This window comes from Triturus cristatus, chromosome 3_1 (assembly GCF_964204655.1).
Source record: "Triturus cristatus chromosome 3_1, aTriCri1.1, whole genome shotgun sequence".
Lineage (NCBI taxonomy): Eukaryota > Metazoa > Chordata > Amphibia > Caudata > Salamandridae > Triturus > Triturus cristatus.
The window spans coordinates 16,936,319-16,956,353 of NC_140583.1; the positions used below are offsets into that span (position 1 = coordinate 16,936,319).

Here is a 20,035-nt window from a genome sequence, read left to right on the forward strand (position 1 = left end):
TTAAAGAATGATGGACCCTGGGTGAAACCAACACTAGACCCTCCAACTCACCCCCGCTTGTGACCACTGAGATGCTAAACACTCCTGCAACGGGCGCATGTGTAGCCTGGAATATGGGACCATTACTATGAGAGGCCAGGATGGCCAAAATGTGCATCACTGTCCTGATTGGCAGGCGACGATGTGGTTGAAGAAGAGCCTGTTGGTCTGGAGATTGAGAGCCCTGTGCAAATTGAGGCATGCTTTGGCAGAGATCGAACTGAGTACTGCTCCCAGGTCTGGCTGCACCTGAAGAGGTTATTACAATTTTGCGGCATTTATTGTGAATCCCACTTTGAATAGCAGATTGATGGTGGTCTGTGTGTTTTGCAAGCACCTCTGTTTGCTGAAACTCTTGATTAGGCAATAGTCGAGATGTGGGAAGGCATGAATGTTCTGTCTCCTTAAACGGGCTGATACCACTGCTAGACACTTGGTAAATACTCTTAGGGCTGTGGTTATTCCAAATGGTAGTACTTTGAACTGGTAATGACATCCACTTACCACAAACCGAAGGTACTGGAGATGTATGGGGTGGGTTGGTGTATGAAATTATGCGTCCTTTAGATCTACTGCTGTCATGAGGCTGCCTTTTTGTAGTACCGGTATCGCATCTTGTAGTGCCACCATGTAAAAGTGTTCTGATGAGATGTGTAGATTGAGTGGTTGTAGATCCAGCATTGGGCTCCGTGTACCATCTTTTTTGGGTATTAAAAGTATAGGGCGTGCACTCCATTGCTTTGGTGTCTGTGTGGTACAGGTTCTAAGCCCCCCTTTTGCAGCAGAGCTGTTACTTTTTGTTTGAGAAGGCGTGCATGCTGAGGGCTGAGAGTTTGTGAGAAGCGATGTTTGGTGGGTTGCTTTTTAGTTCTAAGCAATGCCCCTTATGGATAATGTGCAGCACCCACCAGCTTGAGGTCCCTTCTCACCACAACTGGTGAAATTAATGTAGCCTTTCTCCAACAGGTGCTGTACGATCGGGCAGCGGGGGCAAGGAAGTTAAGTCACTGTTTGGAGGTTGAGGCTCCCCTTGCAGGCGTTCCTCTACCATATCCTTGTAGTTTAAACCCTCCCCTGTAATAACTGTTGCCAGTTTGCTGGTGGTGTTTCTGCCACTGTTTCTAGTAAGTTTGGGTATCAGGAGTGGTATTTTTGGAAGCTCCTCTTCCGGGATTCCTCCGAAAGGACTTTTGTCTTGGTGTAGTAGACTGCAAGGCTCCCACAGACTTAGCAGTCTCTGTTTTTTCCTTTATTTTTCTAATTGGGAGTCTACCTCTGGTCCAAATAGGTATTCTCTGTCAAATGGGATATTAAGCAGCTGTTGCTGCACCTCTGGCTTGAACCCCAAGTTGCGTAACCAGGCATGTCTGCGTAGTATTTTAGGAATTTATTCCCCTCATAGCTTTATCAGCACTGTCTAGTTCACAACCAATGGTTGCATTAGACACTTGTCTACCCTCTGCAACTAGGTTTTCCCCCCTTTTCCTGTACTGTTCAGGGAGATGTTGAGTACGATCTTGCATCTCGTCCCAAGTTGGCCTGTTGTATTTGGATAGGAGTCCTACTGAATTAGCTATCCACCAGGGATTGGTGGGTCCAGTTGCAACCCTCTTTCCTGCTGCATCATTGTGCTTGCTTTCCTTATCTGGAGGAGGTGTATTTCCAGTGCTTTGGGAAGCTGCTCTTTTTCTCGCTGTGGTCACTACAGGGAATTAGCTGTTGGATGTACCCTAATGTACACAGGGTCATCGGGGGAAGCTTTGTGCTTCCTTTCAATATGTGGCATAAGGACGCTGGTCTTGATTGGGTCTTTAAAAATCTCAGTGGAGACCTTGAGCATGGACCCTATCATTGGCAGATACTGCAACGAGCCATCCGTCTTGCAGAGTGTCTCTGATAGGAAGTCTGTCTCCTGCTCTGTGGTATGCATTTGTACCTTGTGGTATTCAGCCGCATGTTGAATAACACTGGTAAGCCTTTGCTGGTATTGGGGTTCTATGTCTGTGTCTGGTAGCACTATGCCATAATCACCCTATGGGTCTGGGATGTCTTCACAGACTTGGGATAATATGCTTAAAAAGCTAGTGTGCTCCAGTACCCCACAACAGCCCCTGCCCGCACAACAGGTGGGGCCTAATGTTTGATACATCACCAGATAGCAGAGGAGGCGCCACACCTGTATGCTATCTCGCCCAGACTGATTGGAACAAACCGAAACCTTGCATTCCCTAAGTATGTTAAACGTAAGTAGACGTAACCCTGACGGCTACACACCCGCAACAGCAATAGTCGTGGCACCACATGCTCACTAATGGCACACCAATCGAGGCATGGCCACTCAAAGATGACAGACACACCAGTCACTGAATACACATTCCCTCAGCACATTGACATCTTTTGTTTGTTTAGTTTTCTTATTGGGTATTGAAAAAATAAAAATAAAATTGTGTTGAATATTATAGAAAAGAGAACGGAAATATTATGCGAATAGAGGCATTTAGAAGTATATATGGATCTATCTATCGTAGGACTGTTTCACGGTACACTTTAACACTTGGGATATGCAATGAATAGCCTTCTCATACAAGAGTTGCTTTTTCTTTTTTAGTATATTGCTTAGATGTCCTGAACTCTGTCGCACTCTAGACTATTGTCGGCAATGGACACACTAAACACTTCCATCCTTGCACTCGATTGGAGATGATAGAATGTGCGGGCAGTTAATGCCCAAGATAACTAGCGGCTGGATAAGCATCCATGCACTATGGATAAAGATGACACCAAGTCTATGTGAAAGACACGCACGCGGACGGCTTTCTACAGAGTCAGAGGCCAAGAGATGTTATCTGGAAAGTGATGCTTATTGATGCTAGACAATGGATGTGTTGTATCAGGAAATGATAAAGAAAATGTACTAATAAAAGATATTCAAACCAAAAAAAATGGGTCTGGGATGTGTTGGGGTTCTCCTTGTGAGTCTGAATCATATGTATAGTGACTTTGACTCCGTGCCTCTTCCTCCGCTGAGTGTGTGGGAGATGGTAACATGGGCTGTGGAGATGTATTTAAGTCAATTGGCATAGGGCTTGTGGCTTTAGGCTCTGTAGTTGCCTTCTTTGGAATCTGCTGAGGCGTGTCAGTGTCCTGCCTTTTCCTTTCATGAGACTTTTCTGGTTAAAGTTCCTCATCTGTTAGTGCTTCTGTCGCATGATCTCATGAAGGTTTTCAAAAACATTCCCTTCTGACTCATAGGCCACTAGTTTCTTGGCTGTTTTGGGCACCGTTGCCTTTTCTGTTTGTTTTTTCTTTGCTTCATGTTGGCGTCTTAGTGGTCGATGGCAAAGCCTTTTTCGGAGTAGCAATGTGGCTGTGCTCCCATACTTTTTTCGGCATTGATGTGTGTCATGGCTCTGGTAAGGTGTGTTCGAACCCGTGCGTCTGCTTGGCTCAGAGGGTTTCGTTGGTGCCGGAGGATAGGTGCGATGTTATGTGCAGGAGTCAATGGCCTTTTGGCATTGAATGCTGCTGTGTGTCAGCTCCATGACTATTCCTCTGGCATGATCGAAAACTAGTATAGTCTCGGCCTGTCTCGGCTCCGAGATAAACTCTCGGTGTTGACCAGAACCCGAAGGCTGTGGCACACCCAGGAGATGTTGAGATGTTGGGATGGCTAAGAGATTGTTCTCTTTATGTGGGTTGGGTCTTGTGCACTCACAGCCCTTGGCGCTGTCCTCATCCTGGCCCTGACCCCGATCGTCTTTGTTCATGTGGTGGTTCCATTACCAGCAAGTCCGACTCTTTGTGTTCATTGTGCTGGCTGGACTCTTCAGAGGCGGCGTGGTGCTGACTGTCCACGATGGTGCCCCCTTCTCATGGCATAGCACCTTCTTCTTCATCTACGATGATTTGAAGATGTTGCTCCTCTTCTAGCAAGAATTCTGCTACTGCAGCTATCTCCAAGTTAAGGGCCAGCCGGAGGTCTCGTCTGGTGCGAAGTGTCTTTTTATTTTTGAACAAGCTGCACAGTTCTGTTCCTCATGTTTTGGCGACAGGCAGAGATTGCAGGTGGCGTGTGTCTGAATTCGTGTATTTAGCCCCATACTGAGGGCAGTTCCAAAAAAGACGGCTTTTTGGAGCCAAACATTCTCGATGGGTCCTGGAAGGGAGCTGGGCTTTTTTAAGTCGCCCGTAAGTCGTTCGGCGGCTGAAAAAACTGGCTCTGGTAGGTGACGATGACTTGTTGAAGTTGCTTTCGATGAGTAGAGGCTGGTACGGGCCATTAGGCATCGATAGACCACATAGATGCTGAAGCTGCACAGTTGGAGTCGTTGGACATGCACATTCCCTCGAGGAAGTGGGGACTCAACATCACACCAGTAATTAATGACTTCCTTAAGAAAAGAACAACTTGTAGATGGCAGGAGTGTGCCTAGCATGTGTATATGCAGCCAAGACATGCGATAAATTACATCACCCTACACGTGTACATTAGAGTACAGTAGAACCTTCACCAGTGTCGAACCCTAACTGCAATAATGCACCACATAGCATATATCGACTTGGTGTCCCACTGTGGACACAGTCCCCCCCCCCCCCCCCCCCCACTTCCCAAACTAAGCTGTAACTGCCAATAAAGTGTCTGAATGGAGTAACTAGGTTAACCAATTGGGGTTCACCAGTAGTTGTGGCCATGGGATACTCATTATAAAAGACAGTACCCAAACAGAACACTGTAAACTAATCACCAACTGCACCGAAATTCCAAGAAACGGTCTCAACGCATCTGAATCACTTTTAATATATTGGTGCAGTAGGAAGTTGGGTTTCTGGTTGAGGGGATGAAACCCTACTCAAGGAGTAACCACAAATCCTGCCAGAGTGAAGTCACAAGCAAACCCCAAATTAACCTGTGCTCAACCCTCTGGTAGCTTGGCACAAAGCAGTCAGGCTTAACTTAGATGGACTGCAAGGATATGCAGTGGAACAATGTCTAAGCCAATGTGACCCGACAAAACATACATGACAATGTTCAAGGCGACCAGTGATGGCGAGTGAGCACCATATGTGACATACAAGTTTCTGTTTAAACACAACTGCGCAACTACGTGTCAGGTCCCGTGAATCGGTGGGTGGTCACACAGTTATCCTAAGCAAGAGTGAGAATAATGAATTGCTTAAGTGCATTGCATTGATATGTGACATAATAATGGGGATGTTAAACGCAAGAAGGATGCGCAGGATAAGAGTTTCAAAAGGAACGCGGAGAGGGAGAAAGGGGGAGAAAAAGGGAAAACCAGATGTATTAGAGGATGGGAACAGTAAAAAGGGAAATGAAGAGAGCAAAAGAGCTGAAGAGGAAGCGCTGTGGACTCTTAAAGTCGACAGTATACTTACTCCACGTTGTCTTTATTTTCCATTTTACTTAGATTTCATCTCCTTCGCATTGCCATAAGGTGGGATCGAGCTACCCGGCTCGATGATTCCCACCTCCTGGCATCACCACTAGTCTAATTGCGTCTAGTCACCTAGCTACACTGTCCCACTTTCATCTGTGGACCGATCTTTTTCTCTTTTCTGGCAGTTCACCACCGCGCTTCCTCTTCAGCTCTTTTCCTCTCATCATTTCCCTCTTTACTGTTCCCAACTTCACTAAAAGATGCATTTTATCATTCTGAGTTCAGGCATACTAAACTCGACTTTCTACCATGTTCCCTGGGTCAGTTAGGATTACAGGATGTAATAATCAAACTGCCCATTCTGGCCTATGGGGAACAGGTAGGCTTGCAATAGTGAAAAACGAAGAAGGCTGTAATTCACTATCAGGACATGCCACACACACCAAGGCATGTCCTACCTTTCACCTACAATGCACCCTGCCCTTGGGGGTACCTTGGGCCTACCAGAGGGGCGACTCACATGTAGGAAAGGGAAGGTTTAGGGACTTACAAGTGTCAATAAATCTTGATGTATAATAAATCTTATTTTATTTTCCAAGAAATGGTTTGCCAGCCAACGCGTTTCGTTCATAAAAGAACTTCTTCAGGGCATCAGTAATCATAAATGTAGGATCGGAGCAGTACAGTGGCCAATTTCCAGCACGGGGGCCGCCTTGATAAGGGCCTGTGAGCGCGTAGTCTGTCAGGCGGGCTGCGAGTGGAGCCGGCGTTAGCTGGCAAACCATTTCTTGGAAAATAAAATAAGATTTATTATACATCAAGACTTATTGACTATTTGACCATCACTGTCATAACAACGAGCAGTGCACCACTCCACCAATCTCATTCTCTCAGTTCTCTGCACAGCAGTTGGCATTCTACGACGGCGAGTGCTGGAGTTGGCTTCATGCACGCTCACCCTATATTTGACCATTAGTTAACAACAAGGAAACAACATAGGGTAGTGCGGTCACTGTGTCCGCCGTTGTCTGGAACCATAATTCTGGACTTACAAGTGTCTGCACTTTCCAAGTAGACATGGCAGCCCCAGGCAGCACACAGGCTCTGCAATGGCAGGCCAGAGTTTCACTTTTCAGGCTGTTTGCGTGGGTGGCACAATCCAGTGCTGTAGCCCACCAACAGCATTTGATTTATAGGCCCTAGCACTCGCAGTGCACTTTACTAGGGACTGACACATAAATCAAATAGGCCAATCATGGAAAACACCAATCCATAACACATTTTATACAGGAGCACTTGCACTTTCCCACTGGACAGCAGTGAGGAAAGTGCGCAGAATCATTACACCAGCAAAAACAGAGTCAAAAATGGGAGGTCAGAAAGCAAAACGTCAGGGGAAGCACACCAAAAGATGCCAAGTCTAACCGGGAGCAATACACAAAGACCAGCTGTTAGCTACACCTAGATGTGTGTCCCAGGATACAGGCACAAGCACCAAATGGTTAGGACAAGAAAATGCCAACTTAAAAAAAAGTGGCATGTTCAGAATAGTGATTTAAAATCCAATTTTACTTTTAAGAGGGTTTAAAATTACAATTCTTTAGATAGCAGACTCAATAACCCTATATGCTCCAAATTGAAAGTTATCACTTATAGGATATATTAATTAACCCAATGTTATCCTATGGGAGAGGGAGGCCTGACATTAGTGAAAAACACATTTAAGAGTTTTTCGCTACCAGGAAATGTAAAAGTTAAACGCAAATGTTCAACTTTTCAAATACATAGCAACCTGCCCAATGGATTACTAAGAGCCTACCCCTAGGGGTCACTTATATGTATTAAAAAGGAAGGCTTCGGCCTAGGAGAAGGTTCATTTTGCTAGGTCGAAATGGCAGTTTAAACTGCACACACAGGCTGCAATGGCAGACCTGAGGCAAGTTTAAAAGGGCTGCTTAAGTGGGGGGCACAATTAGTGCTGCAAGCCCACTCGTAGCATTTAATTTACAAGCAATGGGTACATGTAGTACCACTTACTAGGGATCTATAAGCAAATTAAATGTGCCAATTGGGTGTAGCAGATTTGACCATGTTTAAGTGAGAGCGCACACGCTCTTTAGCACTGATTAAATCCAACAAAAATGGGTTCAGAGAACTGGAGGGTGAAGGCAAAAAAGTTTGTTGATAAAAACAGCTGCCCTCTGCCTCACCCTGTTTGCAGATTTTTTAGCTGATTTTGCTGGTATGAAGTATGCCACCTACTCTGTAGATATTTATAGTACTGTTAACATTTGTAGAGGTTGCTACCCTGTGAGAATTGATTAGGCAAGCCTCCAAAGCATGCGCGACTTTCCAGTGGGTGTCTTTGAGGCCTAACTCACAGGAGGCGGAGACAGAGATTTTTTCAAACACAGACTGACACGAGTGGTCATAGTCAAGGTTCGGTGTCCTGTCACAGGTATTACTTCTACAGATAAAGTCTTGATTATAATTGTAACGGTAAAAGATGCTCAGAGGAGGAATTGCAACCCACTGAATCCTATCCCAGGATTTCCAGTGTGAGGGGGTGAATAAGCTATAAATAATTGCTTAGTTTTCCTAAAATGTAGTACATTAAAGCTCGTTTGACTTCCAGCATATGTAAGGCTCTTTCTGCAACAGACTTTGGTTGCGGAAAGAAATCCGGTAGCTCAATTGATTGATTAATGTGAAAAGAAGAAACTACTTTAGGTTGAAACTTTGGATTTGTTCGAAGGACTAATTTGTCTTTGTGTAGTTGGAAGAATGGTTCTTCTAAAGTTAGTGCCTGGATCTTACAAACACACCAAAGTGAAGTGATAGCTACCAGAAATGCAACTTTCTATGATAAATATTGCATTTGGCAGGAATGTAATTGCTCAAATGGAGGTCTCATGAGTCTTGTTAGTACAATATAAAAATTCCATGTTGGTCCAGGTGGAACCCTCGGCGGGATGACTTTTAAGTCCTTCCATTAATGCCTCTACCACAGGTATCCAGAATAAAGACAAGTGCTGTCTATTTTGTAGGTAAGCTGCAAAGGCTGCTAGATGTAAGCGTATCAAGGTATATGCTAGACCAGATTTTTTGAGATGCAACAAATACAAAAAGATTGTTTGCACTTGTGCCTGTGGAGGGTTAACGTTTCGCTGCTGGCAGTATAGAATGCATCTTTTCCATTTAGCAGCATAACATTGTCTGGTCATAGGCCTACAAGCTTGTTTTAGAATTTCCAAACATTGTTGAAATAAATGTACGTATTAAAATTCTATGACTTCAGGAGCCATATCGCATGGCTCATCTCCCTGGGATTGGGGTGTCTTATTGTGCCATGGTTCCATGTGAGGAGTCCCGGGTTGAGGGGAAGCTTCTCGTGTGGGACTAGGATAAGCTCCAGTAGTGTGATGAACCATGGTTGACATTCCCATGTTGGAGCTATGAGAACTAGGGCGAGGGAGGTCTGCCGGAGCTTTCTGACCACTAATGGAAGTAGTGGGAGAGTTGGAAAGCGTAGGCAAATATCCCGGACCAGTTCATCGAAGTTTGAGCATTTTGCATTTTCTTGGTTGCAAATAGGTCTATTTGTGGGCCCCCCTCTCCATTTTTGAAAGTACATGTTCTGCCAGAATCCAAATGTTGCGATGCATTGCTACGTGTCAAATGGTTGGGGCTAAGTTGGATAACTGCAGAGAGCGTGCCCCCTTGTTTTTGTAGATAGTACATTGTTGTCATATTGTCTGTCCGTACAAGGACAACTTTGTGCAGTAGGTGAGGTAGACATGCTTCCAATGCTAGGTGAACAGCTTGAAGCTCTGGGTAATTGATATGTAGACTCCTGCGTAAGGAGTTATACAACCTGAATTGTTACATCCTGAAGGTGAGCTCCCCAGGCTGTCAGGGAAGTATCCGCTGTAAGAATGACTTGGGGAACTGGGTCTAGAAAAGGCCGCTCTTTGGATAGGTTTTGTACATTCCACCACTGCAGAGAGAGATGTGTGCGGCTGTCTACCAACACTAGATCATGTAGCTGACCCTGTGACTGTGTCTATTGACGTGAGGGGCATTCTTGCAGCGGTCTCATATGTAACCAGGCATGTGGAACTATTGATCTGCAGGATGCCATCATGCCTAAAAGTCTCATGACCAATTTGACTTTTACTTGGGAGTGACATCGAAGGTGTTGGTTTAGTGATACAATATTTTGTATTCTGTCTATATTTGGGTATGCTCGTCCCAAATAATGTGGAGTATAGATCCTAAATACGGCTGTATTGGAGATGGTTGAAGGTGGGATTTTTCTAGATTGATGGTAAACCCTAGTTGGTGTGATAGGGTGAGTGTTTGCTGCATATGTTGTTTGCATTGTTGGGAACTGTTTGCTATTATAAGCCAATCGTCCTGGTAAGGAAACACATGCCCATTTTGCCCGCGGAGATGTGCTGTGACTACTGCTAGACATTTCGTGAATATCCTTGGTGCGATGGTGGCTTCAAAGGGAAGAACTCTGAATTGATAATGTTTTCCTTGGAAGAGAAACCGTAGGTTTTTTCTGTGTGATGGATGTACGGGTATGTGGAAATAGGCCTCTTTCAGGTCTAGAGCTGCCATGAAGTTTTCTTTTTGTAATAGTGGAATCTCCTTCTGGAGACTGTCCCTGTGGAAGTGTTCGGATGCGCTATAATGATTGAGTGGTCTGAGATCCAGACTGGTTGGAAGTGAGAAGTCTTCTTTGGGGATAAGGAAGTATAATGAATGTACCCATGTTCTATAATGTCCAACTCCCATTGATCTGAAGTAATGTTTGTCCAAAGCTGGTAAAAAGTTTTGAAAAAGTCCCTTGACAGGTGTTAAATGGTCAGTGGGAATGGTGATAGAGTCATTGCTTGGTGTTTGTATTTGCGGTTCGGGTATTATTTCCACGACCTTTGAAGTTATTTCCCCTGTAAGATCCCCTATAAAAGGTTTACCTGTGGAGGATTGTGCTTGATTTTTATAGGTAGAAGTTGAGGTGTCAGTGGAGGCGGATCTAGCACCCTGTTTCTAATTGGAAAGGACGCCCGATATGTGGACGTTTGTAAGGCCCCCCCCCCATTGCTTTGATGACCTCAGTGTCCTTTTTCATTTTCTCAAGAGCTGTGTCCACCTTGAGGACCACATAGGTGCTTTTTGTCAAAGGGGAGATTGAAGATTATTTGTTGCACTTCATGTTAGAAACCTGAGACACGCAGCCAAGCAAGAAGACTGGTGGGTATGCCTCTAGCTGCAGTGCCGCAGAGTCTAGTGCACATTTTTTGGAGTTGCTTGTGATTGGCTTTCCCTAATTAACAATTTCCTGCCCCCTTTTCTTGTATTCTTCTGGGAGATGTTGGAGGAGCCCCTCCCTTTCATCCCAAAGAGCCATGTCGTAACGAGTTAAAAGAGCCTCACAGTGGCAATACAACATCGATAGCAGATTGTGCCGCAATCTTTTTGCGATCAATCACTTTTGACTCCATTTCTGGGGAGGTGTGTCCCAGTTGATTGCGAGCATTAGCCACTACAAGTGAATCTGCTGTTAATTGTCCCTGATGTGTATAGGATCAGATGGAGCAGCCTTGCACTTTTTGTCCACTCTAGGAGTAATCATTTGTGGCTTGACGGGGTCTTTAAAAATATTGTCTACATGACATAACACATCTTTATGTGACCTCCTTTGAGCAGTGGATAATGTTTCAAAAAGGAAGTCATCTTTAACGGGGTCTTTATGTAAAGGACCATTATGAAAATCTGCAGCATCGGTTATTAGATCTTGAAAGGCAGCGGCATCATCTGGTGGTGATGGACGCATGGGGTAAAGGTAGGGAGACCAGATTCACAAAACAAAAAACCGGGACAGTTCATAGACATGGAAGTAGGACTACAGTTTGCAGTAATGCTCGACATAAAAGTAGGACTATTTGATAGCTGTCATGGACATAGAAAAGGGACTAACATGACAGCCGCCTCCACAGACACAGATGAAGAATTACAGACAAATTAGATGTGTGACACAGACACCAATAGATTTTTAAGCTAACAGCATGTGCATTATAGGATGCTGGGTTTTTGCTTTAACAACGCCAAGAACGGCCTCCAAACTAGTAGCTTGCACTTGCAAAAATGGCTAAAAAGCATGCCCCATGCCAGAAGTTGAGAAGGGGAAGGGGGAGAAGGAAGAGAAAGGGAGACAAAAGGTACTATGATGCGGGAAGGGCTGAGGAGGTAGGCCTGTCTGTGTCTTTGAGGGGAGGGGAGGGATGAGACAAGTCCTGTCTGTGCCTCGGAGATGAGGGGAGGACTGAGAGAGCGCCTGTCTGTGCCTCTGAGGTGTGGGACAAGAAGATAAGAGCACAACTGGCCAATTTGCAACACCTCTGTCAGGAAATTAGTTTTGACTTCCTAAGTGGGAAGGTGGAGTTCTAGGACCTCTGCCACCGTTGGCACAACCACAGCAAAGGACGCACTGTCTTCTGTGGCAGGTCCTGGTGGAGAAAGTAGACCGGTCTCTGGAAAGGTATCCAGACCACTGGCATCATGGAGATATTTTATATCAGTTATCCTCCAAGTATGATTGGGCAATTTCATCCCCAACATCATAGTCCCCACTGTCTGGATCCATGCCGAAAAGGTCATGAAGGACCTGAGTCCTGCCGGAAGTTGGAGGCACTGTGTCTGAAGCAGAAGGATGGTAGAAGGGTTGCGGTTCAGTCATACTGGTGCGCAGCATTGGTCAATGTCAGGGTGATGCTGTCTTGGCGTTTGCCAACACTATGGGATGGCCATCGTCATTCGGACTTGATGGAATAGTCATCGTTGTTGTTGGATTGTGCTCCCGTCTAAGTTGTGGTGCTGAGAAGGGAACCAGTATCGAATTCGGTTCAGTGACCTGAGCGGATCCAGAGGGATCGACTGGCACCAAGGGCAGACCCACCAGTGGATGCCCAGTTGAGAGGCCTCTTGGCTCCTTGGGGCCCAAAGATGCTCCAGAGAGAGTTGGTAATGTGCCAAAAAGTCGCAGCATGGCTTTGCAAAATTCCTCAATTTGCTGCGAGATTGCCAACTGACTCGGAAATTCCAATAGCCACCGGACCAAGATCGGGATCGATTCCGAAGTGGACTGACTTCGGAAGCGTGACCTGCAGGCATGATGATGCCCTCATGATTCTCCGGAGACTGAGAGGGACGGGGCCAAATGCCACTTGGTCTTCTTGTGCTTCTTTTTCAATTTCCCTGAAGACTTGAAGCATGAAGAAGACTGGTCACGAGAGTCATCTTGGGAATGGGACTTATTTTTTACCTCGACCGATCAAGATTTGCTACAAAGAGCTTAGCTTCTCATTTCTGAGTGGCCTTTGGGTGCATCACGGCGCAATCAGTGCCGGCCTTGGAGTTATGATCTGATCCAAGGAACCACATGTAATCCATATGTGGCTCAGCCATAGACATTTGTTTGCAACGTTCCACACAGGGTGTAAACTCTGTAGATTTGGGAGGTAACATTATACCCTCGCACACAGGATTTTGAAAATTTAGAACAAGATAAAAGTTGAGAGGTAGCACCTGATCCGCATTGGTTTGTGCGGATTTAAAGGAATTGATGTCAGCACACATGGGTGGCAACTAAATATCTATAAGCCCGCGCATGTCACATCCGGCGGGGAGCGCTTGGAGCCTCCCGCTGGAGCGCAGGGGTACTGCTAAAGGTCTTTGGATCTAGGTGAGGAATCTGAGCTTAGAAGTTTATCAGAATTTAGCTTACGAACAGTCCCTTTTTAGGTCTCGCCTGCGAACGCAGCGCGAAGCGCTGCTCGCAAGCGAGATCTATTGTTGCTGACTTGCCTCGGAAGTGGGACAGGAGATGTGCACGCGCAGGCTTTTGGCGGATTTGAGTTGGTGTACGCGCCTACAGCCACGCGGCGTGCACATCTCCTGTCCCGCTTCCCTCGCAAGCCAGCTTGCAGTTTCACTTTCGTCAACACGCACGTCCTAGGCAGCCTCATGCTATTTAATATTTTTTTTTAAATGCGCACGCGCGCTCCAAGCACTTACCGTCTCTTGTTGGGACTCTGCGCTGCTCCTCTGCTTTTCCTGCCGGTCACTGCAGCAACACGCGGGGCTCCGTTTTGCTCACAGGAGCCCCGCCTGAAATCCTGCTTTGTCCACACCATGCACCATTCACGAAGGCGGGGTGGGCTCCCGCCGGACTTCCTGTATTGTTTGGCGGCCCCCTCCCTGGGCCGCACGAGCCGCGCAGCACTCATTAAAAGTCCGGCGGTGTTGAAGTCCTCACACGCCGCTACTGGGCACGAGCTGCAGAACACGCAAAAATTACATGTACCGCGCATGCGCGGGCAGCCCTCGCAGGTCTTCTCCCCGGCCCGGATGTGGAGCTGCTTTCTCTTTGGCTTGTTGACATTCCTAGTGGTGCCAGAGACGGATGAAAGGGGGCTTCCTCGACTTCAATTCATTAAATCCCGGTCGCGTGCGTGCAGGTTTGTCTGTGGTTAAAGAGAGCGAGGGAGGACGCGCTGCTGTCATGGCATTACAAAGGGGTACGTGCTTTGAATAACTTGTTTTCCTTGCATTCTTGTGTTTAATTTTTTTCGACCCTCACAGCCGGAAGAATGTGGTGTCAGCAGGTCGGGGGTGGGGACATAGCATGTTCCAAGCTGTGGATCCTTCTAGTTTTTATATTGCCTGTGACTCCCAAGCCAAGAGAACCTTTCAATATCGGGTCAGAAGGGCAGAATATTTTATATCATCATTGAAGGCATGATCCGGGGTGCGCAGGAGTGTAAGCAGGACAGAGCATAGACAATGAACCGCAGGGCCCACCCTTGACTGCATATGCTCACCTCTGTGGCACTGTGGTCCGAACTGCCTGACGTTCCCCTCTGCTGCCCTCACCGCATGCACGAGGTGCCTTGAGTTTAAACTTTAAAACTGCTTCCCTTTAAAATGCAAAGCGAGTCCTCGCGGATGTTTCTATTGCTGGGGGCAAAATAAAATACGGCGGCCTCCCCGAGCATGAGTCAACAGCACGTTGCAAAGGAGCTGCGAGCTCTGCATAAAGAGTGGCAGGAAATCCATGCTCCGGGTCCCAAGAGCTGATTTGCTTTCTACACACAACATAGCAGGGCAGGGCCTCCAGCTTGTATGTGCAGACCCAAAGCTATGCCGAATCCCGTCTGATTTGCTTCTAAAGACCCGAGGGCAGGCAGCAAGCCTGCTGCTTTCAGTTATGCATAGAAAGTGCTTATAAACAGTAAATCAGCATAATGCCGGGCAATTTACTTCAAACTTGATAACATATGGTACTGTGTATTGAGGGGTGCCCGGTGCTCGCAGGGTCCAGTCGCATCAGACAGACCTTCAGTCAGTCCTGTCTTTTTAGTCAACAGACCGTTATGATTTAAGGCACATATGCATGGACACTGGCGAAGGATGACCAAATTATGTGTCAGGGTTAAATAAATTATGTGGCAAGGAAAAATAAATTATGTGGTGTAATGTGGTACATTTTACTTGATTATTGTGTCTTTTAATAGCCGTTAACACAATCTGAGCAAAGTTTTCATCTCATTATTACCAGTTTAACACACAAATGCAACAATGAGCAACACAAAGGTGACCAGTCAACCTCTGTCTTGAGCCTTCCACTCCGTGGCACCATGCGTTGCCGAGTTTTTAATAACTCTTGATCCATTTGAGGTAGAAACAGATTTTCTTTAGTTAAAATGTGCAAATTATGAAGCAGCTGATGGATAAGGTGGCAAATGCAGCAAATACATAAATTTGAGGAAAACACCAAGGTTACAAAATCGCATAAGATACGTAAAGTAGTATGAGGATATATATGTAGAAGGTAGTGAGTCGTAGCATGGGAGCCTCAAGAGAGGTCTGCTGTGGTTGGTTCTCTCCAAATGACAGAGTCCTCATCCAAGGTGATTTAAGCGTAACACCCCAGGGCAGTTTCTTGCTGTTCTGAGAACTCAACTGGACTTTCTATGTTGCCAATGAAAACGGAACTGGGCATGTCCACTACCTTTAATCTCAAGAGCCTTCAGTATGTTGTAGTTGGGGCTCTGGTCAACTGGAAATGGGATGGGCAAGCAACCCTCCCCCCCGCATATCTGCTACACAAGCTGCATAACATCATAACTGTGCTGTACGCAGCACACTGCTGCACACCGCACACTGCTGCACGCCTCACACTGCTGCACGCCTCACACTGCTGCACGCCACACACTGCTGCACGCCGCACACTGCTGCACTCCACACACTGCTTTTATGCGAGTTTATGCTACTGACATTGTAAATGACAATGCCTTTTATTTGTTTTAAAACCTAAACATAAATAAAAGGCATTGTAATTTTACAATGCCAATAGCTCAAACTCTTATAAATGCGAAACCTATTGCATTGCAAATGCTTGTTCTAGTGGGCATTCGATTGTCTCATTTGGGGACTACTAAACTTCCTCATTATCACATTAGTCCAATAAAATATGCCGTCTCTCCTTTGCAAATTTGCCAACATTGCTCGCTGATAATACATGTATGATGTGCTGCCCTTCCTAGTACTTCACAGACTCAATATTGTGAACACACTCTATAAAACTAAAGGTACACTTGGTGATGGCCTCCATCATCAAGGCTGACAGCTGGCCTGGATGGCAGAGTTTGTTCTTACCTCAATCGTGGAGGTTTTTAGAAGTGCAATCTGATCTTCTCTGGTCAGTTCAAGGAAACCCGGCAGCTGTTTTGCGAAGTCCACAATCTCTTGCACAGATATGATAGCGAGTTCTGTGAAATGAGCGAACCGCTGCTGCCGCGCCTCCCGGTTCAAGGGGTCCAGAGTCTGTGGCCATGGCTGCAATGAGAAGGAACAGCGGAGGACGGAGAACACTTGTCAGTACACAGTCAAAGACACCAACATGTTTGCAAAGATGAACTTGTGTAGGGAAAGTATCCTTTATTCACTGCCCTTGGCCAACCCTCTGTGTTTCTACTATCTAATCCATTCATCTGTCAAACAGCTAGCACCCACAGGCTAACTAGTCCTTTACTTTCATGCAATTGAGTAGGACCTGTTGACCAGTCCACACAACCAATCCCCACATCTTGTTGCACCACATGGACCCTTGACTTGCACACTGAGAAACACCTCTGCTTGCACTGCTGCTGAACAATCTCCAGACTTGGTCCCTCCACCGCCTATTCAAGCTACGCCTTGACTTGCAGCCAGGTTAAGATGGATGCATGCACCACACCTCCACCTGGTGTCCCGTGCCTCCTGATGCTCTCAGTGTGTTCATGGAGGTCTACTGGTCGCAGTGGTACTGACCAGGCTCCATACCATCTCCTCCTGGTAATATGTGTGTACCATAACTTTGATCCAGTCCATGAACGCCCACTGGTTGTGCTGGTGCTGGTCAGACCCCGTCGCATCAAATGCGTACCGTAACTTTCAGCCTGTCCATGAACGACTTCTGGTTGCACTGGTGCTGGGAGGTGACGAGCTGCTCAATCATCTGCAGCTGGTCAGGGGTCAGCCTGTGAACCTCTCTGGAGGGGTCTGCAGTGATGTCCTGCAGCACGGCTGCCGGGGAGGGCTCCTCCCCCTGCGATGGCTGCTTCTTCAGCTTCTTCCGCTGGATCTGCTCCTCGGATAGAACACCTGGTAAAGCATGGCGGAAATGTGAATTAATGCAGGTTTACCCATATTTCCCTTTTAAAAAAAAGAAAACAAAAGATTTTCTCCTACTGTTTCCGTGCACTCAAACTACTCCAAGACCCCTGTAGAGGCATACCCCTCCTGTGCTTCGTGAACACAGGCTATTGCTGCGGCATGTGCAGACACACTGCTCTTGTACACTTACACTGCTCATCCAAAAACTGCACTCTGCTGGCTCTGTGCATGGACGCGCCGCCTGTGCATGTACACTGTTCGCATGCCCTGTGCTCTCACATCTGTTCACTGACTGCTCGCCATGCCTCAAGCACACACACTACCCCATGTTGTGTGTACTCTCACTGCTTCTGCGTTCTACCCCTCCGGCCCCTCCACTGATGCAGTCCCCTGGGCCCTCACACTGCTCCTCTGCTGTTTATCGCTTGGCTTCTGAGTCCTGAGTATTTGTTTTAATGAAATCATTAATGTGGGTTTTATCCTTAAACACGTTCTTAATTATCTTCCCCTCTGACCAGAGCCCAGCCGTTTGCAGATAAAGAGTTTCAATTACTAGTCCTTCCGGAATGTATTGATTCCGTCCTGGTAGGAGTAGGGCTGGTGTCATGTTATGTACATTTATAGAGCGCAGCAGTTACCCGAGGGTGTGCTGGCGCTTAGCTCTAACAGTCGGTATAGCAGGATAGCATGAAGACCTCGGTCTGCCCTTCGGGGCTGAGAAGCCATGTTTTCAGTGCCTTTCTAAATGACATCAAATCTTGGGAGGCTCCGATATGGAACGGGAGTTCATTCCATGCCCAGAGGTGCAGATAACAAAGCTTCTGCCTCCCCAGTTGGCTTTTTTAAAGGAAGGCGCTAACAGCGTCTCCTAAGGAGCGAAGGGTTCTCTTTGGGATGTACCACCTAAGGTACTCTGCTCCCCCTCCATGCAGAGCTTTGAAGGCCGTGCAAAGGGGTGCGAGTCTCACCCGTTGCCATACTGGCAGCAATGAAGCTTTCTGATTTCTTTAGTTACCAATGGACATTTCGGGGTGCCTGTAAGCACCCTGGCTGCTGCATTCCGCAACAATTGCAATGTATTCAAATGTTGCTTTCGGACGTTCAGATATAGACCGTTGCAGTAATCCAGTTTGGATCAAATAAGGGCGGATATCACTATACGTTGGCTGTCCAGGGGTAAACGATGCATTATTTTCCTTATCATTCTGAGGGACAGGAAAGTAGATGCAGTGACTGCATTTACCTGATCCCTAAAGCTGAGCATATTATCAACCATTACTCCTAGATTGCTTGCTTTCATGACAGGCTTCAGGAGAGCACCTCATTCCTCCTGCCTCCACCCAGGTGACCAGAAGTTAGTGCTGCTTCCAAAAATGATAACCTCAGTTTTGCTTGAGTTGAGTTTCAAACAATTCTGCGTCATCCACGTCTTGACCAATTTCATACAATCATGAAACATCTTACCCCTCTCTATTTCCTGGTCCAAACGCAGAGACAACACTCTTTGCGTGTCATTCACAAAAGAAGTGAAATGAAAACCGAATGATGTTATCAAAGGGGCCCGAGCTGAAACAAAGACATTAAAAAGAGTAGGACTCGGGAGGACCTCCGGGGGCCCCACAAGGGAGGGAAAGGGTTTGGATGTAAACTTATCTAAGGCCACTGTTTGGATTCTGTCCATCAGGAAGGAGCGCAGTAACATCCAGGCCTTACCCTGAATGCGGCAGGCCGACAAACGGTCCAACCAAACGTCATGGTGGGCCGCGTCAAAGGCAGCCGAGAGATCCAATATGCTGCATTGCCCCCCATGTCCGATGCCTCCCTGATTTCTTGGTGGATTTAATAAGTGCTGGTTCAGGGCTGTGTCCTCCCCTAAAGCCATATTGTGCTGAATCTAAGATGAGATTTTCCTGTAGAAACTACTGAGTGGCGAATTCATAGCCCTGTCTATTCATTTTGCTGGAAGGCGAAGCCGGGAAATAGCCGAAAATTATTAGGATCTTTGGGGTCTAGATTTTGTTTTGTCAGCAATGGGAGGATCGATGCCGTCTTTCATGGTTTGGGGAAGCACCCCGAATTAAACATGGCATTGAATAAAGAGGTAAGAATATCTACAACGGGTTCAGGAGCTGGTTTAATCACTGATGCCGGACAAGGATCGCAGGGGGAGCCTGATCTAACGGAAAGAAGTAAGTCCAAAGTATGTTTGTTAAAGAGCAGGGCAAACTCTGTCAAGACAGCTGGAGGATCCGTGTTTGGGTTACCCCATGTAGGCGGGGTCTCCATTTCACTGGCCAAGGGTAGGTTAAAGGAGAAGAAGAAAGCAGCGATATCATCCCATAACGCTTGGCTGCTAGCAATGTTTGGCTGACAGGGGGAGGCTAGTCTAGATACAGCCCTAAAAAGTTCTTTGTTGAACATTTAGCCATCATAGTCTGCTTTGCAAAAAAATCTCTTTTTGTTTTAAGTACCAATTTTGTGTATAAAGTAAGACTTTGTTTGAAATGCTCTTTTTCTACAAAGTTGTAATTCCTTCTCCAATTAGATGCGATGCGACCGGCTTTTGGAGACCTCTCGGTCGCACGGCCGGTCTGGCAAAGGCACCTCAAATTGTATCGCTAAATGATCGGTCAAAGTCAGCTGCAGCGCAGGTGAACTGCGGATGGTTTGAAAAACGCCGTCCAGGGTGTGGCCAGTGGCCGGGTATGGCCTTGTACTCGCTGTGTTAGTACGGTACTGCTCATGACATCTCTCAAGCTGACAGTGACTACGTCCGCAAGGGACTCCAAGGGAAAATGAATGCCATCAAGTATGGTGGAATTATCAGTACAGAGCCCATCCCCTAGGAGGGTCCCAATGTTAGCCAGGAACAC

The 20,035-nt window shown here is 46.5% G+C and overlaps 1 protein-coding gene across 25 annotated transcripts in view; it reads right to left on the reverse strand.

Moving 5' to 3' along the window:
• NR1H3 (nuclear receptor subfamily 1 group H member 3) overlaps positions 1-20,035 on the reverse strand; it is a 475,049-nt gene that overhangs the window by 66,455 nt on the left and 388,559 nt on the right. For all 25 annotated transcript variants that reach the window (XM_085646596.1, XM_085646594.1, XM_085646593.1 and 22 more), the window contains 2 exons: positions 16,933-17,150; positions 16,164-16,343 (listed from right to left, as the gene is read on the reverse strand). In XM_085646596.1, the coding sequence (XP_085502722.1) occupies positions 16,164-16,343; positions 16,933-17,150 (398 nt within the window). The remainder of the gene's footprint in view (positions 1-16,163; positions 16,344-16,932; positions 17,151-20,035) is intronic.